We start from the raw sequence: 20,157 nt of genomic DNA, 5'->3' as shown, positions 1-20,157 counted from the left end.
AGCGTTGCCATGGCGGCGGCGGGGGGGCTCTGCGGCCTGGTCGCCGCGCTCGAGTCCTACCGAGGCCGGGACCGGGCGGTGAGTGGCGGGGGGGCGGCCGGGCCGGGCAGGGCCCGATCCCGGTTGTTCCTCACCGGGCTGTGCCCCCGCAGGTCCGCGCTCTCTGCTATGGCTGCCAGCTGGCTGGCGGGGCGCTGGGAGGGCGGCAGAGCCCCGCAGCGGGGCTGTCCGGCAGCCTCCTGGCCGTGTCAGCGCAGCTCAGCCACTGCCGCACCGTCCTGCGGCTCTTCGACGACCTCGCCATGCTCAGCTACAGCCACGGCTACGGGTTGGGGCCCAAGGTGAGCGCAGGGCGGCGGTGGGAGTGCTGGGAGCAGCCCCGGATGGGCTACGGGTGTCAAGGTGTGGCCGCCGTGCTCCCCACAGGACGAGGACGCGGTGGTGCGCGGGCTCTCGGTGCTCTGCAACGTGGCCGACCAGCTCTACTACCCCTGCGAGCACGTCGCCTGGGCTGCCGACGCCGGCATCGTCCCCGCCAGCTCGAGCAAGTGGTGGGAGGCGAGCACCAGGCTCTGGGGTTTGTCCCTGCTCCTGGGCATCCTGCGGTAAGGCCGGCTGGGGAGCGGGATGAAACGAAGGCGCCTCTCCCCTGAGATGCTCACGGATGAGGTTAACGCTAGAGTAAAGTTCTCCCCTTCCATGCTACAGGAGAAATAACTTTCAATCTGTTTGTTTTCAGATCCTTGAGAATTTTGTTCCAGTTAAGAAAGAAGCTGAGGCAGCAGAAGTGGTAGGATTTATTGTCTTTACGTCTGTTTCAACCCAAATATTTTTATTCTCTTTTATGAGCCATCATTAACTGTTATTACACTCTGGGCTGTTACTAACACTATTCTTGCTTTCAACAGTACATCTTCGCCACAGGATCGAAAGAAAATGAAAGCCCAAGTGAAGAGTGAAGTTCTGAGCATCATCAGTAACATGGCAGATCTCGCCAATGCCATCCACTGGCTGCCACCAGGATTTCTTTGGGCTGGGCAGTTTCCGCCGTGGTTAGTAGGACTCCTGGGGACCATCTCTTCCCTGATTGGTATCTACCAGGCATCTAGAGAGAGTAATTCTGGAGCTGCATGAGCCATGTTAAGCCTCTGGAGTCCAGTTTTTACATGGTAAAAATGCGTTTATTGAGGCAGGGTATATTTTAACTTTCCTGGCTATCGATGATTGTAATTCTGTGCATCCTGTAATTGAGACTGTAATCGAGGTCCCTGTTACAGAGAGGATCATGTATGTTTAACACATTTTATAACTCCTCATCAGAGAAATCTTTCAGGTTAATCCTCTGAAAATTGAGAAATCTCATAGGGTTGATGACATAGAGGAAGAAAGTTGTACTCACTTCCATCCTTCCAACCTGTACTTCAAAAGGCAAACACAATCCTCTGGTCTTCTCTCCTTTAAAAGAGCACAAAGTCAGTGTTTGGTGGAGAAATGGCCACGGTTCTTCTACTCAAAACTTCCCAGGGATGGATTCTGCGAGTTCAAGCCCCAGGCTCAGCACTTGGTGCCTCATCTGAGCCAGGGAGGGGACCTTTGTCACAGAAGCTTCTCTGTCAGATATTTTGGTGCTTGAGCTCAGAGCAGATGCCCAAAGCACAAAGAGGAGCAGGTGGCAGAGGGAGGCTGCTGGGTTGTGGGCTGTTTAATTTATGACAGTTGTGTTTCTGTAGAGGTGATACAGGAAAGAAACACCAGCTGTAAGCAGTGCCTTACTAAGCTTTCTTCCAGCCTCTGTTACTCATTTATGAATAAATACTGTGAATTGAGACTTCTCGATTAAACCAGAACATGCAAAAAAAAGTGCAGAGGCTTCAGCTGTGCCTTTGTGGAAGGCCACCGGGTGGAGCTCTTCCACCGAGCTCTGTAAGAGCCAACTGACTTTTTAAAAAAAGAAACAAATCTATTAATCACTTTTGAAAGGACTGGTCAAACCAATGCAAGAATGCGTTTTACAGTCATATTTCTAAGCAGTGCCAATAATAAATGAGATGAATGCTTCAAAAGTGGCCTTGAGTCATCGTTACTTTTGATAACTAGACAAATGTTATTTATCTGGCTGTAGAAAGCCCCAAACTGTTTCTAGGCAACAAAACACGTTTGTGCTGTGTTAGCTGCAGCACCCCCAAGGGCAGGCAGAGACCATCTGCTACCCGCCTTTCTTCTGGCAGAATAATTCAAAGCACCTGACTGCTTCAGCTTTTCACATAGCTGCATCTTTTGAAAACAGTTCTGCTTAGTCCGAGCAGTGTTTGTGCTCCATGCGCCTCAGTTCCACACAGACCACCTTTCCAGTACGTTTAGCTATTTTTTTTGGCATGGACAGGGGAAACTCTCTGCTACCGATGTTCAAAGAGCATAGCAAGGGCTTGATACTCTTTATCCTTTGCCCTGTCCTTGCTGCCCTGCTTGGTTGTTTATCTGGACCTTCACCCTGCTAAATGCCAGTTCTGCCACAGGGGGTGTCTTACTGACTTCACTCAGGAGTTGGTGGCAGATTTGCAGGTGTTTGCTTGCAGCACGACTCAGCTTGCTGGCAGCTATTATCTGGAAAAGGCTCTTTCTGTAATCACACTGCAAGCCTTGCCTCAAAACGGGTGGAGCACCTGGGCACGGCTGCTTACAGGCAGCTGTGGCTGTTGCTCAGTCCTGTCCTCAGATGTCACCAGCTGTGACATAGCAGTTTTTTTTTTTTTAAATCTGTCAGATCCTATATGCGTGCGTTTGAAACCTGGTTAAACCACTCCTTCGGGACATGCTGTGCTGCTCAGCATGGGACAAGGTGCAGTTACAGTGATTTAAAACACAAAACAACTGTGCCTATGCAAACCACCTCTGATGCAGAAGTAGTAAAAACAAATCATGCTTTTAATGTAGTGAAATGATGCTGTAAACTGGCTTAAGTGCACTTGTGTTATGCACTTTGTGTTGTCACGCAGCTTTAAGCTGTGGACATTAAATAAAGCCCAGGAGGTTCTCGGGTGTGGGGCTGTCTGAACCTACTGCTGTCCTGTTGAACCGTTTGGCTCCCAAATCACCCACAGTGTTTAAGCACCTATTGGTGGCGGCTGCTAGCTGCTGACTCCGTGGCAGCACTTGCTGCAGCTGACTTTATCTTTTTTGCACGAGGTCTAACGAGGGCAGAACTGATTCCCAGGAGGGAACCTGCCGCTGCTTTTCGCTGTTAACATCCCTCAGCCCTACTCAGCTCTTGCCTTGCCCCACGCAGGAAACATTTGCTGAGCAGGGATGGTTCGTTCCGGCCGTGACCTCACTTTGTCAGCAAGCCGCGATGCGAAAGGCCGCGAGCAGATAGCGCGGGTGGCTGATAACGGCTCAGAATCGTGGCTCCTGCTTTATGGCCCCTTTATGGCAGGGCGACAACCAACAAAGCCGCAGCCGCGCTTTATGGCTGGCAGATCTGGCGTGCCGCTCCCCTCCCCGGGCTTGCTGGAAGCCTGCTGCGGAAGGGAGGGGTGCTGCTGGCCCAAGGGTGCGGGTGCAGGGGTGGGAGAGAGGTGGGGGCAGCGCTGCCCGGCGCCACCCTACTACCTAGGAAGGCGACGGGAGGGAAAGGGTTAACGCGTGGCGCACGCGCGCGCCCGGCCCGGGGCTCTCATTCACAAAGAACGAGCCGCGGGCGCCGGCGGGCGCTGATTGGCTGCTCCGCCGCGGGGGGGGCGGGGCCTGCGGCGGGGCGGCCACGCGGCGGCTGCGGGGCGCGGCGGCAGTAGCGGGGCGGCGGGCGCGGCGGGCGGAGGCGGCTCCGGGGCTGAGCCCGGTAAGGAGCGGCACCGGGGGAAGGGGGAGCACCGGGAGCACCGGGACTGCCCAGCGCCACCCGTTCAGGACGCGGCAGGCCCCGTGCTCCGTCCCCGTTGGGGTCCCCGGTCGCCGGGCACCGCGCTGCCCCCGCTCAGCTGCAGCACCGCGGGGCTCGCCCCGCACCCGGAGGTGTCCGAGCCTCGCCGCTGACCCCCCCCCCCCTCTCTTCCCGGTCCCTCTCCGGTTATCCGCCTCGGAGCAGCCTCCCCACCATGTCCGTGAGCAGCCACGAGAACCGGAAATCCCGCTCGAGCTCCGGCTCCATGAACATTCAGCTCTTCCACAAGCCGGGCCACGCCGACAGCCTCCTCACCCACCTGAACCTGCTCCGCAAGCGGCACCTCTTCACCGACGTGGTGCTGCGCGCCGGGAACCAGGCCTTCCACTGCCACCGCGCCGTGCTGGCCTCCTGCAGCCGCTACTTCGACGCGATGTTCAGCGGGGGCCTGAAGGAGAGCAGGGACGCCGAGGTCAACTTCCACGACTCCCTCCATCCCGAGGTGCTGGAGCTGCTGCTGGACTACGCTTACTCGGCCCGCGTGCTGATCAACGAGGAGAACGCGGAGTCCTTGCTGGAGGCCGGGGACATGTTGCAGTTCCAGGATATTCGGGATGCTTCGGCCGACTTCCTGGAGAAGAACCTCTACCCGGGGAACTGCCTGAACATGCTGCTGCTGTCCGACGCTCACTGCTGCGAGCGGCTGCTGGAGCTGTCCTGGAGGATGGCGTTGGCCAACTTCACCTCGCTCTGCAAGACCGAAGATTTCCTCCGCCTGCCCAAAGACAAGCTGCTCGAGCTGGTGGAGAGCGAGGAGCTGGAGGTAGAGGACGAGACCCTGGTGTACGAAGCTGTTATAGGCTGGATCCGGTACGATTTGCCCCGACGCCACGAAGTGCTGCCGGAGCTGCTGCGCTCCGTCCGCCTGGCTCTTCTCCCTGAGTCCTACCTGCGGAAGCAGGTGGCCTGCGAGAAGCTGGTGACCAGCCACAAGCTGGGGGAGGAGATCGTGGCCGACGCGGTACGATGCAAAATGAAGATCCTGCAGAACGACGGCCTTGTCACGGGGTGCTGTGCCCGGCCCCGCAAGGTCAGCCAGGCCCTGCTGCTGCTCGGTGGCCAGACCTTCATGTGCGACAAGATTTACATGCTGGATCATAAAACCCGTGAGATCATTCCCCGTGCTGACATCCCAAGCCCCCGCAAGGAGTGCAGCGCCTGCGCCATCGGGTGCAAAGTGTACATCACGGGTGGCAAAGGCTCCGAGAACGGAGCCTCCAAGGATGTCTGGGTTTACGACACCCTCCATGACGAGTGGGCGAAGGCTGCACCCATGCTGGTGGCGCGGTTTGGCCACGGCTCCGCTGAGCTGGACAACTGTCTGTACGTGGTGGGGGGTCACACGGCAGGGAGCGGCGCCTTCCCGGCCTCTCCCTCCGTCTCTCTCAAGCAAGTCGAACACTACGACCCCCAGCTGGACAAATGGTCCTTGGTGGCCCCTCTCCGCGAGGGCGTAAGCAACGCCGCCGTGGTGGGGGCCAAGATGAAGCTGTTTGTTTTCGGTGGCACCAGCGCAAACCAGGAGAAGCTGCCCAAGGTGCAGTGCTTCGACCCCTGCCAGAACCGCTGGACAGTGCCTGCCAGCTGCCCCCAGCCCTGGCGCTACACGGCCGCGGCGGTGGTGGGCAGCCACATCATCGTGATCGGGGGGGACACGGAGTTCTCTGCCAGCTCCGCGTACCGCTTCCACAGTGACACCTTCCAGTGGTCCAAGTTCGGGGACGTGACCACTAAGCGCATCAGCTGCCGTGCCGTTACGTCGGGCAACAGGCTGTACGTGGTGGGGGGCTACTGCGGGGCTCAGCGCTGCAAGACGCTGGACTGTTACGACCCCTCGTCCGACACCTGGAGCAGTGTTACAACGGTGCCTTACTCCCTGATCCCCACTGCCTTCGTCAGCACCTGGAAGTACCTCTCTGCCTGAGCTGCGGAGAAGCTGGGAGGTAAATGGTTGCGTGCCAACGGAGAGCTGCTCCTTAACCCTGTGCTGCGTGAGGGTCAGACTCTGAAGGGCAGATGTGCCGTGATCCTGGCTGGAGTTGTCCTAGAGAACAGCCTCGTGCAGGCAGCGGCTCCAGAAATGTGCTTCTAGGCTGGTAGTTTGAGATCCAAAACCCTGCCAGAGAGAGCATCTTTTTAGACGCTCAGATGCCGCGGGGAGAAGATTAGTATAAATAACAAGACACTTAACCTGGCGTCCTAGTCCTTCCCCTGAGTCTTGGCCTATGCAAAGATTTTGGGGAATGCTAGCTGCGAGCAGGATTGGGTGTCCCTGGTACAGAAAGTACAGAAAGCTCGTCGAGACGATCACTGTGTTCACATGCTGTTGGGGGGAGCTCGGGCAGACGGTGCGGTGCCACGAGGGGCTGGCTGCTGCTTTTAGCACAGCTTCCTCCTCCTGGTGCCACAGTTAATCTGCTAGTGGCACCCAAATGTCTTGTGGGACACGAGGGCTATGAGCTGGTGCCAGAACAAGATTATAGCTGGGATTTAGTCCCAGGATGGCTGGTAATTGCATCTGTAAAACAAGCCCTGTCTACATATAAACATAGGGTTTCTCCACGTCCAATTACTCTCTGGTGTCCCCTTTAAGCCATTTCTTTCCTGCTACTCAGCAATTAACTTTTTTTAAAAGTTTGCAACTGGAATTAAACCTTCCTAGATACTTTTGGCAGAAAAGATGCCAGTGAATCACAGATCCCTGCTTTTTTTTTTTCCCCTTGCAAGAGATCTGCTAACTGAACCAACTTGTTTAATAAGATAATCTGTAACACCTCTAGAAAATTCTTGGCTGCAGAGGGGAAGAAGCAGTAGTCATTCCACAATAGCAGATTTCTCTTGGTTTTGAGCCCTGGGGAGCATTCTTGTGTTTAGTGCGCACGTCTCAGTGCTCTCTTCACACCTGATTTTGCCAGTTGTACCTCGCCAAGGACCCAGACAGAAGACACGGGCAGTAGGAGTGCCTCCCTGCTACCCAGCAATCTGAACTCTCCTGGATGCCAGCCCTTGTACAGATCTCATTAGCAGCAGCAAGGCTCAGGGCAGCGCAGCTTTGGCTCTGAACCGCTTCTGTAAATCCCCTTCGTTCAGATCAGGGAGGGGACAAGCACAGAGGGGCCCCTGTGGACTGGCAGCTTGTGCTGTCCCTTGAGAGGGCACAAGGTTTCCAAGTTGTCTGCTCACTCGTGATCTCTGACTGGGAGCCAGAGGATTGTTTTGTACTTCTTTCTTTTAATATTTTAAGTGATATTTTTACTGGAAAGGACAAAGGAAGCTCTTAAGTAACTGGCAGTGGGCTCTGGGTTGTGCTGCTGTGTGATAGCTGTGACTTGGAAGGCAGTCAGCACCAGAGGCAGTTGCCTGAGATGTCTTAACACGTGACAGTACTTTGCCCATGGGCTAGTTCTGTACATTTATATATTTTTTTTATACAGCAGTTGTGTGTGTTTATTACTTAGCCTGGACTTTCTTTAATAAATCTGAATAAAACTCACTGTGTCCCTTGCCTGTTCTGTATGCTTAATCTGAAAGTTCTCCTAGCCCACACTGGAGATAAATGTTTAGTAAAATTAGCAAAGAGCACTCCCTGCTTGAGGGAGTGCTCTTTGAGGGAGAGTCCAAGCCTTAATCTGCAGGAGAGGGATAACAGGACAAACACAGGACAAAGAAAAGCTCACCTCTCATACTGCCTTCCTGCTTTGAAGGACCACAAACCTGTTTAAAACTCCAAAGTTTCAGCTATTCTCTGCCCTCACCTGCTCATCCTCAGTGGAGCTGGTTTCCTCGCTGCCCAAAAGCACAGAGGAAAGAGCTGCCACTTCTCTCCCAGGGTGCTGCCTGCTCTGGGCCTGCTGCAGGCAATTGTGGGGCAGCAGCAGGAAGGAATAGCTCTACTAAAGGTGGGCGGTGTGAGGCAGAGGAATCAGCATGGCCAGAGGAAATAGGCACTGAAGGTGCAACCAAATGTCTCGCCACAGAAGCATGGTTTGTGAGCAATTATTCAATTTCAGGCAGAGTTAAATAAATCAACGTCACAGCCATCCCTAGCTGCTAGTGTGGGCAAGAACTGGCACGACTGGAAGGAAAAGCCGCCCTCTTCGTGGTGGCTGAAGAAGATAAAACGACTTCACCTCCATCCTGTTTGCTGATGCCTCTGCTCTTTTCAGCCCCCAGGCTGGGCTTTTTCCCCTTCACTCCCGCTGGGCTGCCTCGACCCCACGGGAAGCTCGGCCAACAGCCTGCAGGGAGACGAACCCACAGCCGGCCCTACAAAGCCAGCCTGGAGCACCCCATGCAGCAGCTGCGGTGTGGGGCAGCTCCAGCCCGGCTGTGGCTCACACATGCAAGTGCAGGCAGGGGAAAGCCACAGAACAGGACAGAGCTGGGACTGGAGACCAGCAGGAAGCACCTTTCCTATAACTGCTGGGAGCTGCTTCACCTTTATGACATCTACAGCTATTCCTGAGGTCGGACAAAGTCCGATTACCCAGAAAGTCAGAGGAGCTGAGGTTTCATTCATGGCCATTTGAGCACAGCTGTTTTATTTATTCTGCCGAGCAATAAATGTTGGCTCCCGGCCACATCCGGCTTTTGCACCAGGGACAAAGTTGCTTCTAGCAACTTAGCTCTGTCTGCTCTCTGCTCCTGACGCTGGGCTGTTATCTGAGCCGTGCTCGCAGCATTTTCAGCACTGCTGGGGCCACTCACTAGCGGCCCTTCTGCTGAAGGCTTTGCTAGCATCTAGGAATTGCTTCCTCATTTCAAACTGTGCTTAGAGCTAACTACCTCTCAGGGAAAACCAGCACTTGAAGCACACCTGGGCTGGGCTGCTCTGCAGTGGCTCCCCACTGCTGGCAACAAAGACAGCAAGAGCCGCGTTTCATCGCCTTCATCCTTCTGTCATCTGGCAGAAAGCCCCGTGCTGGCCCTCCAGCTCCACCTCCTCCTGGCAGGAACCAGCTCCCAGCACAGCGGGGAGCGCTCCTGGGGAAAACGAGACACCTTTTCCACTCGCACGTCAGTCCCAGCTCCGCACATCACAGACCTGTTCTCCCGGTCTGACATTTCCATGCATTAATCCGATCGCTGCTTCAGTGCCACGGCGAGAAGATTTAGGCCAACTGGGCTGCAGCTGAATTTGGTTTAGGGGTTAATTTCGCTACTGGAACAGAAATCCTCCTGAATTAATATAACCCATTTTGAACCTCAACACAGTTCAAACTCAGGCCTCTTCTCCTAGCCCAAAATCCTGCTTCGTGGCTGTGCCCCTCCAGCTGCAGGAGCTAGACCCAAGCCCACAATCACATCTGAAAAGGCAGCAGGATGGGCATCCTAGGCTCACGGGCGAAAAACAAATCAAAAAAACAAACTGTGACATCACTCCTCTGTGGACATTCCTCTCCTTGCACAACGCCTGCAAGTCACACTAGCCAAACACAGCATCAGCCAGACCAAGCCACCTCCCTCCTGGCCACACGATACGCAGATACGCAGCCAGCCCTGACCTGACATGAGCTACACTGCTTCTTAGGTTGGTGGCTGCATTCTGCCCAGCAGCCCCTGCTGCCAGAGGGCAAAGGCAGTGCAGTTGTTCTTCCTTCCCTACCATGGATGGCCAGAGCCGTTAACTGCAAAAAAAAAAAAAAAAAAAAAAAAATCAGCACAGCAGTAACAGAAATTCCCTTTCCTGGCTAAGATCAGCCATGGATTGTTCCAATGTTCTGCAGGACACCTGCCATGCACCTAGCAAGGAACTGGAGCACACATTGCTATGTTTCAGTGACAACTTGTGGTGGCCCTGGAAAAACAAAGCACGATACTACACAATTTTTGTCCCTGAATTGAGATATTCTAGAAGGGGAAAGGGCATTACCAGCTGCCTGCCTGAACGAATTGCGTATCACATGCAGTCATCTGGGATGACTTCAGGTCTAGCATCACACCGTGCTCCACACAGCGAGGAGAAACCCAGCGCTGCTCTGACATGGGAAAGGGACATCAATGTTGTGCTTTCATGTTTCTGTGTTCTTGTACCCCCGAAACAAAGCGATCCCTGCCGTGCTCAAGTCTCTCGTGCATGCAACGCTGTACCAGAGCCAGGGACCACGCATCTCATACTCCAGTGTTGCCAGCTCTAAGCGAGCTCAGCTTTTATCCTCTGCCAGATCCCACGGGCCCAGAAGCAGCAAACAATGCAGACATCACACAAGGACAGGCCCCACATCCCTTGTCTGTTGAGCCTTGGGCCGGGCCCCATCTCTGGGATGAGAAATTAGACCGGATTTGAGTCACAAGGGCTGAGGAAAGGGAAAGGCAGAAACCAGCACATTCCCACTGTCAGAGCACACCATGGAGCCCATATCCTTTGTGCATGTTTGTCCTCAAGCATCTGGCTTGCCAATGAATCTCAGATGCATGTATGGGAACCATCAGCCATGTCTCAGCCACATGAAAGAGGAAGGTTTAGCATAAAGCTGGTCATTGCCTATGGCCTCAGAATGATTCATCCAAATAGAAAGAATGTGGTTTGGGTTTCGGGTTAATTAGCTGCAGATCTTAAAGAGAGACAAGGCAGGGCGGAGCTGCTGGAAGACTGGTGTGAGCAAGTAGCAGCTCTGTAGGCATTGCCGTCCATCCCGAAATCACGCCTTCAGTGTGAGAAGTGGAGAACGTGCATCAGAGATGAGTGACAGCATTATCGATGATGCTGTCAGTCAAGGTGTTTGTGCGCACCAAAGGAATGTCTACCTGGCTGCTGCAGCAAGAACTGAAGCCCAAGACAGATACACCCACGCTCATTTGAGCTCTGATGGCTGCGGCAGCACCGAGCTTCTAACAGATGCAAATCCTGAGTTTAAATATGCCCCTACAGAGCTCTGGGCTGCTGCAGCTGGGCAGTTTAGTTACCTGCGCAGATCTGTGCTGCAGGGCTACCTTGTAGCCACGTTACTCTATCCAAATCCACGCTCCTCAGTTCGTATTAGGAACTCTTCCTATAGGTCTGAGGCATTATTACGGCTGCCAGAAGAGTCCACACAAACTGGGGAGAAAAGAAATCCACTGCTCTAGGAACACTTCATCATAATTCCTGCCCTAGACTGTTCCCTGCAGCTGTCCCCCATGACAATGCTTGGATTCTGTGTCTTGCTGCTGAACAGTGTTTAGAAATGAACGTGGAAAGTTACTTGCCTTGCTCTAGCGAGACAGCGAGATCTGAAAGTGCACATAGGTAGTGACCTCCAGTGGCCACTGCAGCCCAGTTCCTTGGAAGCTGAACAGAGCAAAAGCAGCTGTAAGAAATTTTCTCTTAAAGGAAGTGCAAGCAAAAGCTTATACATGTTTCAAGGCTTTGTTCACTAAAACATCAGTTTGCTACTGCCCACAAAGACAGTCACACTTCAAACACTGGTGTGCCTAGAAGTTTTTCATTATTGGCATACATTGGAAAAATATAAAAACTTCTGTTTTTCCGAGTTCCAGTTTTTTGCCACAACACAGATGTCAACAGCACTTCAGAGACTTAAAAATGCAGACTAGAATGCAGACTACTCCCCTGACTCCTGTACACAGAGAACCTGAGCCCTCCAAAGTGCTTTGATATGCACAAAGACTTAGCTCTGTGCAAAGCAATTCGGACTGCATCATTTGCACCACATTCAGAAATGGCTGAGGATTTTCCTCAGTGGTGACTACAGTATAGGATTTTAACGATTAAAAAATAAATTAAAAAAAATCACACCTCTTCCTTTGAGGACACCCATGCTAGTTCTCCCACTCTCCCCCCCAATTTTGCATCTGTTCTGATTTCTGGAATTATTTGAGGTTACAGTGCTTGGGTTAGCTTGCCAGTATGCCACAAGTGGGGATTTTACCAGGAAACACAACTTGCTGACTCTGGAGCTGGGAAGCACTGCACCAGCCAGAGGCTATGGGCTGGTACAGAGAGCGAGGGCTGCCAAATTGGCAGAAGCAGCAGGGAGAAAGTTTCTATTTTCGTTATACTTGTTCCAAATGGGAACCGATACTGTCTGGGACAGAGCCAGGCATGTCTCAGACTGGCACCATGCAAAGCAAGTACATGCTAATATAAGCAACTTCGTTAAGTTCACTCTTTTGCTAGTATGCTGAGCTCAGACATTTTGAGATCAGCTGATTCCTTCCTAGGGTGCTCACCTCACTGGCAAGATCTGCAGCTATTAGTAGCCACTTAACACCTCTCCTTTGGAAAGCTGTCAGTGTTCCTATGGCAGGTTATTTCTGTCCGGGGTAGAAAAGGAGCACGTGAGAACTGGTTGCTGCTTTGATCTTTGGTTCAAATAGGAAAAAAAAAAAAACAAAACAAACATATATATAACGTACAGCACATATATGACTAACGTATGTATATATATATATAAAGGCAGTTGGTTTTTTTTGTTTTTTTTTTTTTTTATTGCTAGAAGTTGGTTTCAGTCCTATTGCAGCTCTGAAATCCTTCAGTGGAGAAACGTTGCAGTCATTGTAAAAATCATCATTTGGTGTGCTAAGATCAAGTTTACAGTTAATCAAGAGTGCACAATTCAACAGAATATTAACATTTAACCATCGACTTTACAAATAAAATAAGACTACAAAGATGTTGCTACTGAAGTATCAACAGTAAAGGAACTATTTACAATGTTTACACCCTAACAAAGAAAAAACAAAACAAAAACAACAAACCCAAACACTTCCCCAACAAAATGGTCAATTTAACCATGAACCATGATTATTTATTAAGTCTTTACAGTGCAAGGTGGGCCCAGAAACCAGACCTAAGACTAAATAGCATCGAGAGAGTTCACAGCTCTGATTGACATGCACGCAGTTACGCCCACAGGATCTATTTCCATGACAATTTCCTTTTAGGTACAAACAGCAGTGGAATTTGAAATAAACTTTTCTAAAGTGCTCCGATTTCTTTCAGTACAAAAATATAAAAAAGCTGATTTATAAACATGGCACAAATGGTACTAACCAGAGCTCACACGAATGGTATTTGATGTATCATGCTGATGGTAAATATTCAAGAGCTGCCAGTTGTTACAAAGATTTTGGGTCTGGCCTTGAAGGGGGAGGCAAAGGCTTTTTTTTTTTTTTTTTTTTTTTTTTTAATTTGTAAACCTATTCAGCAAGAAGGTCAGGCAAGAATACCACGTATAATCTGGCATCAAGGAGTTTTTTTTCTTGTAACTGTGAAAACTGCTGGGGAAGACAACAAAAATGCTCCAAATTCCCTTGCACAGGGGCACAACATACAGGAACATCACTGAGCACCACCAGGGGAGACTTAGCTCCTATTCTGCTGAACTGAAAGTAGAAGTGAAACTAAAAATCTCTCTCAAACCTTTCCTAGTTTAAGTTTCATCTTTCATTGTAAATGAAAATGACAAACAGCAAACCTCATGTATGCAGGATCATCTGACTATTACTCAGAAAGACAAAACTGCAAGCAATTGATTTAGAATTACCCCTACCTTTGCAGGAATACTATTAGCTTGCTGAGCAAGAATCTCTAGAAGTACCAATTCTGCTGCTTCACGCTGGGAAATGATTAGTGATCTCAATTGATGGGACATGCCACAGCTACAATCCACAGACAGTACAGCTGAAAACTAGGAAAGCATTTACAGCATGCACAGGGCAGATGTGCTTAGTACTAGTGAATATGGAGGGATCTTCAGTCTGAAATACAAAATGACCACAGTCCAAATGGGAAGGGGCAGAGGAAGTCTCTTTTACACCAGAGTGAAAACAGAATCAGAACCACAGAAACAGTCTCTACATTGCAACATCACAAGACAAACAGGACAATGATTTTAAGGCTGTGACACAAAGCAAAGAAGAAGGCAGTTCAGAGCTCGTGCTGTAATTTCCTCCACACCCTAGCTCAAGAAAGAAGCTAAAAGGCACCTGGGAGGCAGAGTTTTGAACTGTCTAATCCTCTGATATCACTTGAAGGGAAACTTTTATCAGAAGTAAACAAGAGTCAAATGGAAAGGATATTACTCAGAATCAATAGCATGTCACTTCGCCCAGGATACAGAAGTATTTTGCAATACAATCTGCTCAGAAAAATTGTTTTTCGACAAATTAGATTTGAGTAGAATCCAAAACTAGTGCACTCAACTATGGTGATTTAATAACAATTTCACAGATTCAATTTTGCAGAAGTGAAGACCCACACTTCATTTAGAGAAAGGATTTCACTTGCTTCCCTCAGCCTTCTACAAATAATTTTACCATACTCTAATACAGTGAATTCCACACTAGTAATGAGATAGCATTGTAAAACCTCTTCCAAACTGGGGACTCCACAGGAAATCACGTAAATACCTTGTATGGCACTTCTATGATTTTGAGATGATGCAATCTCTATTCGTGGTGAAAATGGCTTTCCTAAGACTAGCTGCAGCCAGACGTGCATTGAGGACAGGTAGGACAGGTAACTTTTATGGTAATATCTCAGTTACAGATTGAAAACTGATATTCCAAGGAACTCTTGATGTGCTGAACCAACAGCCTGGCCTGTAAAGGTCCCGTGTCTACTTGCTAACAGCCACAACCTATCCAAAGCACTGCTGACAATGAATATTAAAAGTTACATTTAAGTTAAAACATATTAAAGGAAATGAGACCTCACTGCAGACTTAATATGTTCCAGATGTTACTGTTCTGTATCTGAATTCGTTCACTGCACAGAGTAAGAAGAAAAACGTTGCCAAATAAACCTCTTTGGTCTATAGAACACTCTCTCCCATACATTAGGACAGGCACAAAATTGAGCCAAATACATATTTTAAAACAATTTTTAGAAACATCTAAACAGAGACCTCCCTCCTTGGCTGAGGTGGTTTATTCCACTGATGAAACTTAGCTTTAGGTTAAAGCTGCTAAAAACTGGTAATTTAGGGCAATGGGGGCATAGAGTTTGCACTAGGAGTGGCCCAAACCACAGCATGGAGAGAACATACTGTACATTCTTGCTGCTTTGCTGTACGTTTACAGAAGGAATTACACGGGTATCAGAGGTGACTAGTCTCTCCACATCAGCTGGCTGAAGAATCAGTCCTATAGAGCTGCTGAATCGATCAGAAGTTACATTCATTTTAAGATATTCCCACTATTTTAACCTAGGTTTTAGGAATGCAAAAATACAATGGAGAAATATGTTCTAACCATTATCAACACAGTATCACAACAATGCATAAATGACTACGTTCCTCATACTGTTTTCTGCAGATCTAGACATTGATAATCTGTGTAAGCTCTGCAAGGCTCATGATTTACCAAGTGACACTTTGGTATTGAAGTGAAGTGTGTCCTATTTAATCGTAATACTTTGCTGGGGAGGTGTGATGGGGGAAGTATCACCAGTCTGATAACAAAACAGATAGTTCGGAGCTTTCCTCTCATAGGTAACATCACAACTCTTTTGAACTCTGTGCCTTGCTTCAGGTTGATACCAGTATCACTCAGCAAAAAGACCCTTAAATCCAAGAAGCATTACAACAAGGACCGCTTGCTCCCCAAGACAGAATTAGTATTTCATAGCTTATCATTTTGCTCTCGCACTGACCAGTAAGTTTGGAGATTTCAAGTTCTTGTCTGGAGACACTAACAACCCTAATTATCACCTCTTGGAAATAAACTCCATATTTTCTGCTGAAAATTTGTTTCTTGCACTGTAAGTACTGCAATAATTTTAAAACCTTCAAGCAAAGTGAAGTTACTATCTTAAAGAACATTACTAACATCACATAGGCCCTGACCACTGAGACAGAGTAACTGATTCAATGGTTTGAAGAGAGATTGATAAACTGCCATTCCGAGCCACTGCCATGAGGCTGGCGCGAACTGATTAGGCATTCCATTCACTTGTGCTAAAAATCACTCCCAGCCAGGGTTAAAGATACAAAATAATCCCATCAATCACATTCTGAAAGTTATTAACCCAAGTTTTTAAACTCTGAGATTCTGATTTCTCTTACACCGTAATAACGTCCTCTGAACAGCTTCTCCTGCGCACAATCTGACTGGTCACATTTGACACACATCGGAATACACGTCCTTCAGTGATGTGAGTAATAAAGAACAGAGATACAGAGCAAAGTAATAGAATACAACAAATTACTGTGCAAATTACTACAAAGAGAAATAATGCCTTTTGAGCAGGGCTCTGTTAACATCATCATCATTCCATAATTAAGAACTGACCCATTTAACAAGAGGTATCAAAGCTGGTTTAGCTGTGAGCAGCCAAACCAACCCAGGTTTAGCTAATAGCACTTTTTTATTATTAAAAAAAATAAAAAACAAAACAGTTCTTATTCCCTTCATTCCTTACAGTGCTGCAGAGAAGCCTCTGCAGTAACAGCAGCTTTGATATCTTCTCATACTTGGAGTAAAGTCCCAAGAAGTTAGCAGACCAACGAAAGATGCAGAAGACTTGGGATGAAACGAGACAGTAATTACTGCATTCAAACACTTATTATACGTCTTCCAGCAAGGAACAAAATCCAGGTCTCTAAGTTCCTTCTGAACCAGCTCAGGAGTTTTGCTTAGGAGCCTGTACTGCTCTCACTAACCGGAGAGCCACTCAATGTCTGTAAAGGGACAGGCTTCCTCCTGCAAGCCAACATCCAATGAAATGTGCACTGAGTCCAAGTCTTGTAACTGCTGGGTGTTCTCGCATGTTCAACGCTCCTCAGCCACAAGCAGGTGGAGCTGTTGAACCTTGAAGACTCTTAAGCAGCTTACCTCATCTTTCCCACTGTACCTGGCCACTGAGCATGCGCTCCACTAAATTTACTAAAGAACCAGAGATGCTAGCTTGGTTCCTGTGAGGTGGTAACACAACATTCATCGTGCCTGGCTGTAAGGAGACTGGCTTGCTAGTCAACAAGTTAACAAAGAGATAGCATAATCCATTACAGCGACCTTGCACCTGTGAAAAAGGGATTTAAAAAAATCTCAGCCATTTTGGGGCTTACTACTAAATTTTTTTACATAAAAATCTGGGAATTTCATTATCAACTACAACAATTTACCAGATGGTGCCCACAAAGAGTGTAGATACACCAAAGAGAGCAAATCGCAGTAAATGGCAGCATTTTAACATGCTCTGAATTTAGACACCCATGCTATGCGTCAACACATTTCCATGGTTGGAGAATTTAAAAGCAAATTACTACCACTGTGCCCTCATTTTGAGCTGCTGACAAAGAAGCCAACAAAGTAAAACTGTAATCCTGGTCTGGTCCTTGTTAGTATTACAGGGGGCGAGGATAAAAAGACATCCACGTCACGTCTTTGTCACGTTGACCACTGGAGCCTGAGTTCTTCAATCAGTATGTCAGAAGACTGATCTTTAAATGGAAACAATTAGAAAAAAATGACATCTTCTTTGCTGGTATCGTCTTGTGCATTTAACAGAGTTGACTGAGAGGTCACCAAGGTCTGAACATGAACATTACTGGGCTTGAACGGGTTTGCTGAGGCAGATGAAAGTGCTTCTGGCTGACTATCTGTAGAGCCATACAGTTCTATAGAAAAAATGGAAGAAGACAGATTCATGACACTGCACAGTCTGACATCTCCACAGATGTACAAGTTAGTCAAGAAATACCTGTCTGGAATGCAGTGGTCTGGCTGCTTGGGAGGACTGGACTTGCTGATCGCCTGCCTCTGAGGATACCCTCCTCTCGTCCAACGAGCCTAGGGGGAATCAGCTGCTTCTGATCAACAGATGCTGAAGAAAAGATTTGTAAAATCAGTATTTGACAATAGCAGCACTTCACTGATTTCACTGCTTCATGCTGAAGCCCACAATACAGACACCTTTGCATATTTGAGGAAGCTGCTATACCATGAAGAGTTGTTGCTTCTGTTGCAAGTTACTTAAATTTTCTCTTTAGCTGTTCAGACTGAGTACACTTTCCCTCTCCTCTCCCCGAGGATTTCCAATGCAGTTACTACCAGCTTGACAACCGCAAATTCAAAATCTTGTATTATAAAGCACAGTAGAGAAAAAAAATATCTTTGTCCCTAGCACTCAAATAGCAATGGCTATTTGCTACTTTTAACACACAGAACTGTGATGAACTTCTGTCTCTGCTCTCCATCTGTCTCACAGCTGCTCAGCTGCAGAGTACATCGATCGTGGTGTTATGGCCTGTCAGTTTCTTACGTTCAACAATAAAAGCAATTCATGAAACGGTTATTCTGGATCCAAAGAACTCCTCTCAGTAACATTCCTTACATGTCGTGAAAACCAAATTCAATACCCAGTATTTTGCCACTTGTACAGAAAGTCCTGTTCCATTTTATTCTAAGATCTACATATGGGCATAAAAAGCACGCATCCCACTAATGCTCATGAGAGAATAGAGACCAATATATTTGTGTTTTAGGCCTTTCATATAAATTTTGGAAAAACACCATTAAGTACATTTCCACTGCAGGGATCATTATGTAACAGCTATTAAAAATAAAGCTGGAGAGCTGCAGTATTAGAGCTCTATTTGCCCATTTACCCATACTTGGTGTTCAGGGTAAGGGGGTATTAGGCTTCATTTATATGAAGAAACATAAGTCTGTAATTCTATTAAACTTCAGGTGCAGAGACAGACTTTTTTGCAACATGCAAAAAACAGCCCCATTCCCTGGGCAGGTTTGGCCCTGAGTCTGCTGGAGTAGTGTAGGCCCAAGTGACGTGCAGGCTTGTCAGCTCAGAATCCTATATAAAGCTAAGGAGATAATTTTGTAACTTTAAATTATAGGCCCTTTTCTCAGGCTGGCAGAAAGGCTATTTTTAGTGGTAAAGAAAAAGTGGTTTTTATTGTGTCTGTCATTGGCAAAGATCACTACTTTGGTACCTAGTAGTTAGCAGCAGAAATTACACCATGACAAGGTAACTGTATTTTTACCTGCTTCTATTTCTGACAAAATTAGCCCCTTTCAACTCCACAACACATACAGCATCTCAGATCTGGCCTGGAAAACTGTATTTAATGACTGACTGGTGCTAAGAACGGCACCACATTTAGTGTTATTACAGCTCTGAACATAGTGAGAAGAGGTTAAGACAGCCTCAAAACATTTCATTCATACAGAACAAGCAAAACATTTGCTATTTTCTTTTACCACTACAATTAGGCGAGATTTTATATCCAGGTTTACAAATGCTCACCATAATGCTGTCCTATTGGCTTACAGCACTCCTTTTCCAACATTATCTATCTGGGCTAAATTTCCAATTCAACAGTACATGCACACTGAGCTCCTAACTTAAGGACTTCAAGAGCCCACAATTTGTAGCACATTAATTTCTGGGTTCCACAAGGGTAGTCAGAGGTTTAAAGTATAGTGTTCTGTCTCCTTGTGATGCTGGCAGTGGTTAGAAATCCATTTAAATATACTTACCCGAACTGTCTGTCCTGTGAGATGCTTTGCTCTTCCCACCTTTCTCTTTGCTTCCTTTTGTAAAAGCGGCCAGCTTAGTAGGGATCTGCTGCTGAACTGCAGCCGGTTTCTGTATCTGGTTAGTTGCACTCAGGAGATGGATTGGCACTTCGTTCTTCAGTGCAAGAACTGGACGATTCTCCAGGGTGGTACTGTCCCTACGAACCAGCTCTGGCCGTTCCAAGTAGTCTATTCCAGAGATGCTCACTCTCGCAGAGCTTTTCAAGACTGGCAGAGATGGTTCTACCCCTTCTCCATTGAAGCTAACGGAGTGGCTTTGCATCTGGCTCTACATGAGGAAAAAGGCATTTTAAGTCAAACAGGTACTTTCATTATCTCAGACACAACAAGGAGAGACCACCCTCAACCCTGCAAGCACAAAGCACTTTCTTGTGAGAAATGCAATAGGCTAGACCAACCTCAAAATACGCTGGCAAACAGAAGGAAGAGAAAAAGATCCTCAGCAACTCAATTGCTTAATATCACACCTAGCAAAGGAACACAACAGTGTACTGGGTCTCACAGGGATGGAGCTAACTTTCCCTGCAGCAGCTGGCAAGCTGCATTAGGTAATGACAGAATGGACAGAAAGCTGTACTTTCAGACAGTAATAAACAAGCCAATGTAATTGGACCCCAAAATTCACTTTTTGAAACATAAGAGATGTCTTTAGAAATCTACTGTATAGAACACTGCCAATGTAGTGCACCTTCTGCAATCACCTGCCTGCAATCGGC

The 20,157-nt window shown here is 48.2% G+C and overlaps 3 protein-coding genes across 5 annotated transcripts in view; 2 read left to right on the top strand and 1 right to left on the bottom strand.

The window, feature by feature from the left end:
- Window positions 1-4: 4 nt before the first annotated feature.
- On the top strand, window positions 5-2,130 carry PEX11G (peroxisomal biogenesis factor 11 gamma). Its single transcript, XM_082780015.1, has 5 exons — window positions 5-78; window positions 153-341; window positions 427-605; window positions 740-790; window positions 909-2,130. Exons 1-5 carry the CDS (start codon window positions 10-12, stop codon window positions 1,132-1,134), a joined length of 714 nt encoding a protein of 237 aa, XP_082636141.1. The 5' UTR covers window positions 5-9; the 3' UTR covers window positions 1,135-2,130.
- Window positions 2,131-3,810: 1,680 nt separating this feature from the next.
- LOC309888061 (ectoderm-neural cortex protein 1-like) lies at window positions 3,811-7,410 on the top strand. Its single transcript, XM_082780268.1, has one exon. It carries the CDS (start codon window positions 4,095-4,097, stop codon window positions 5,862-5,864), a length of 1,770 nt encoding a protein of 589 aa, XP_082636394.1. The 5' UTR covers window positions 3,811-4,094; the 3' UTR covers window positions 5,865-7,410.
- Window positions 7,411-12,361: 4,951 nt separating this feature from the next.
- The window catches only part of ARHGEF18 (Rho/Rac guanine nucleotide exchange factor 18), a 45,827-nt gene continuing 38,031 nt past the window's right edge, over window positions 12,362-20,157 (bottom strand). For all 3 annotated transcript variants that reach the window (XM_082780138.1, XM_082780136.1, XM_082780137.1), the window contains 3 exons: window positions 19,382-19,709; window positions 17,586-17,708; window positions 12,362-17,502 (listed from right to left, as the gene is read on the bottom strand). In XM_082780138.1, the coding sequence (XP_082636264.1) occupies window positions 17,342-17,502; window positions 17,586-17,708; window positions 19,382-19,709 (612 nt within the window). In that variant the 3' untranslated portion in view covers window positions 12,362-17,341. The remainder of the gene's footprint in view (window positions 17,503-17,585; window positions 17,709-19,381; window positions 19,710-20,157) is intronic.

Source organism: Aythya marila (assembly GCF_965140915.1).
Source record: "Aythya marila genome assembly, chromosome: 27".
In the NCBI taxonomy this organism is placed as follows: domain Eukaryota; kingdom Metazoa; phylum Chordata; class Aves; order Anseriformes; family Anatidae; genus Aythya; species Aythya marila.
This window is presented reverse-complemented; position numbering and strand designations above follow the sequence as displayed.

Excerpts from the sequence above, each read along its gene's own strand:
- LOC309888061 (XM_082780268.1), top strand. The coding sequence starts at position 4,095 with ATGTCCGTGAGCAGCCACGAGAACCGGAAATCCCGCTCGAGCTCCGGC.
- PEX11G (XM_082780015.1), top strand. The coding sequence starts at position 10 with ATGGCGGCGGCGGGGGGGCTCTGCGGCCTGGTCGCCGCGCTCGAGTCC. Across the intron at positions 342-426 it reads GCTACGGGTTGGGGCCCAAG|GACGAGGACGCGGTGGTGCG; the intron begins GTGAGCGCAGGG and ends TGCTCCCCACAG. Across the intron at positions 791-908 it reads AAGCTGAGGCAGCAGAAGTG|TACATCTTCGCCACAGGATC; the intron begins GTAGGATTTATT and ends TGCTTTCAACAG.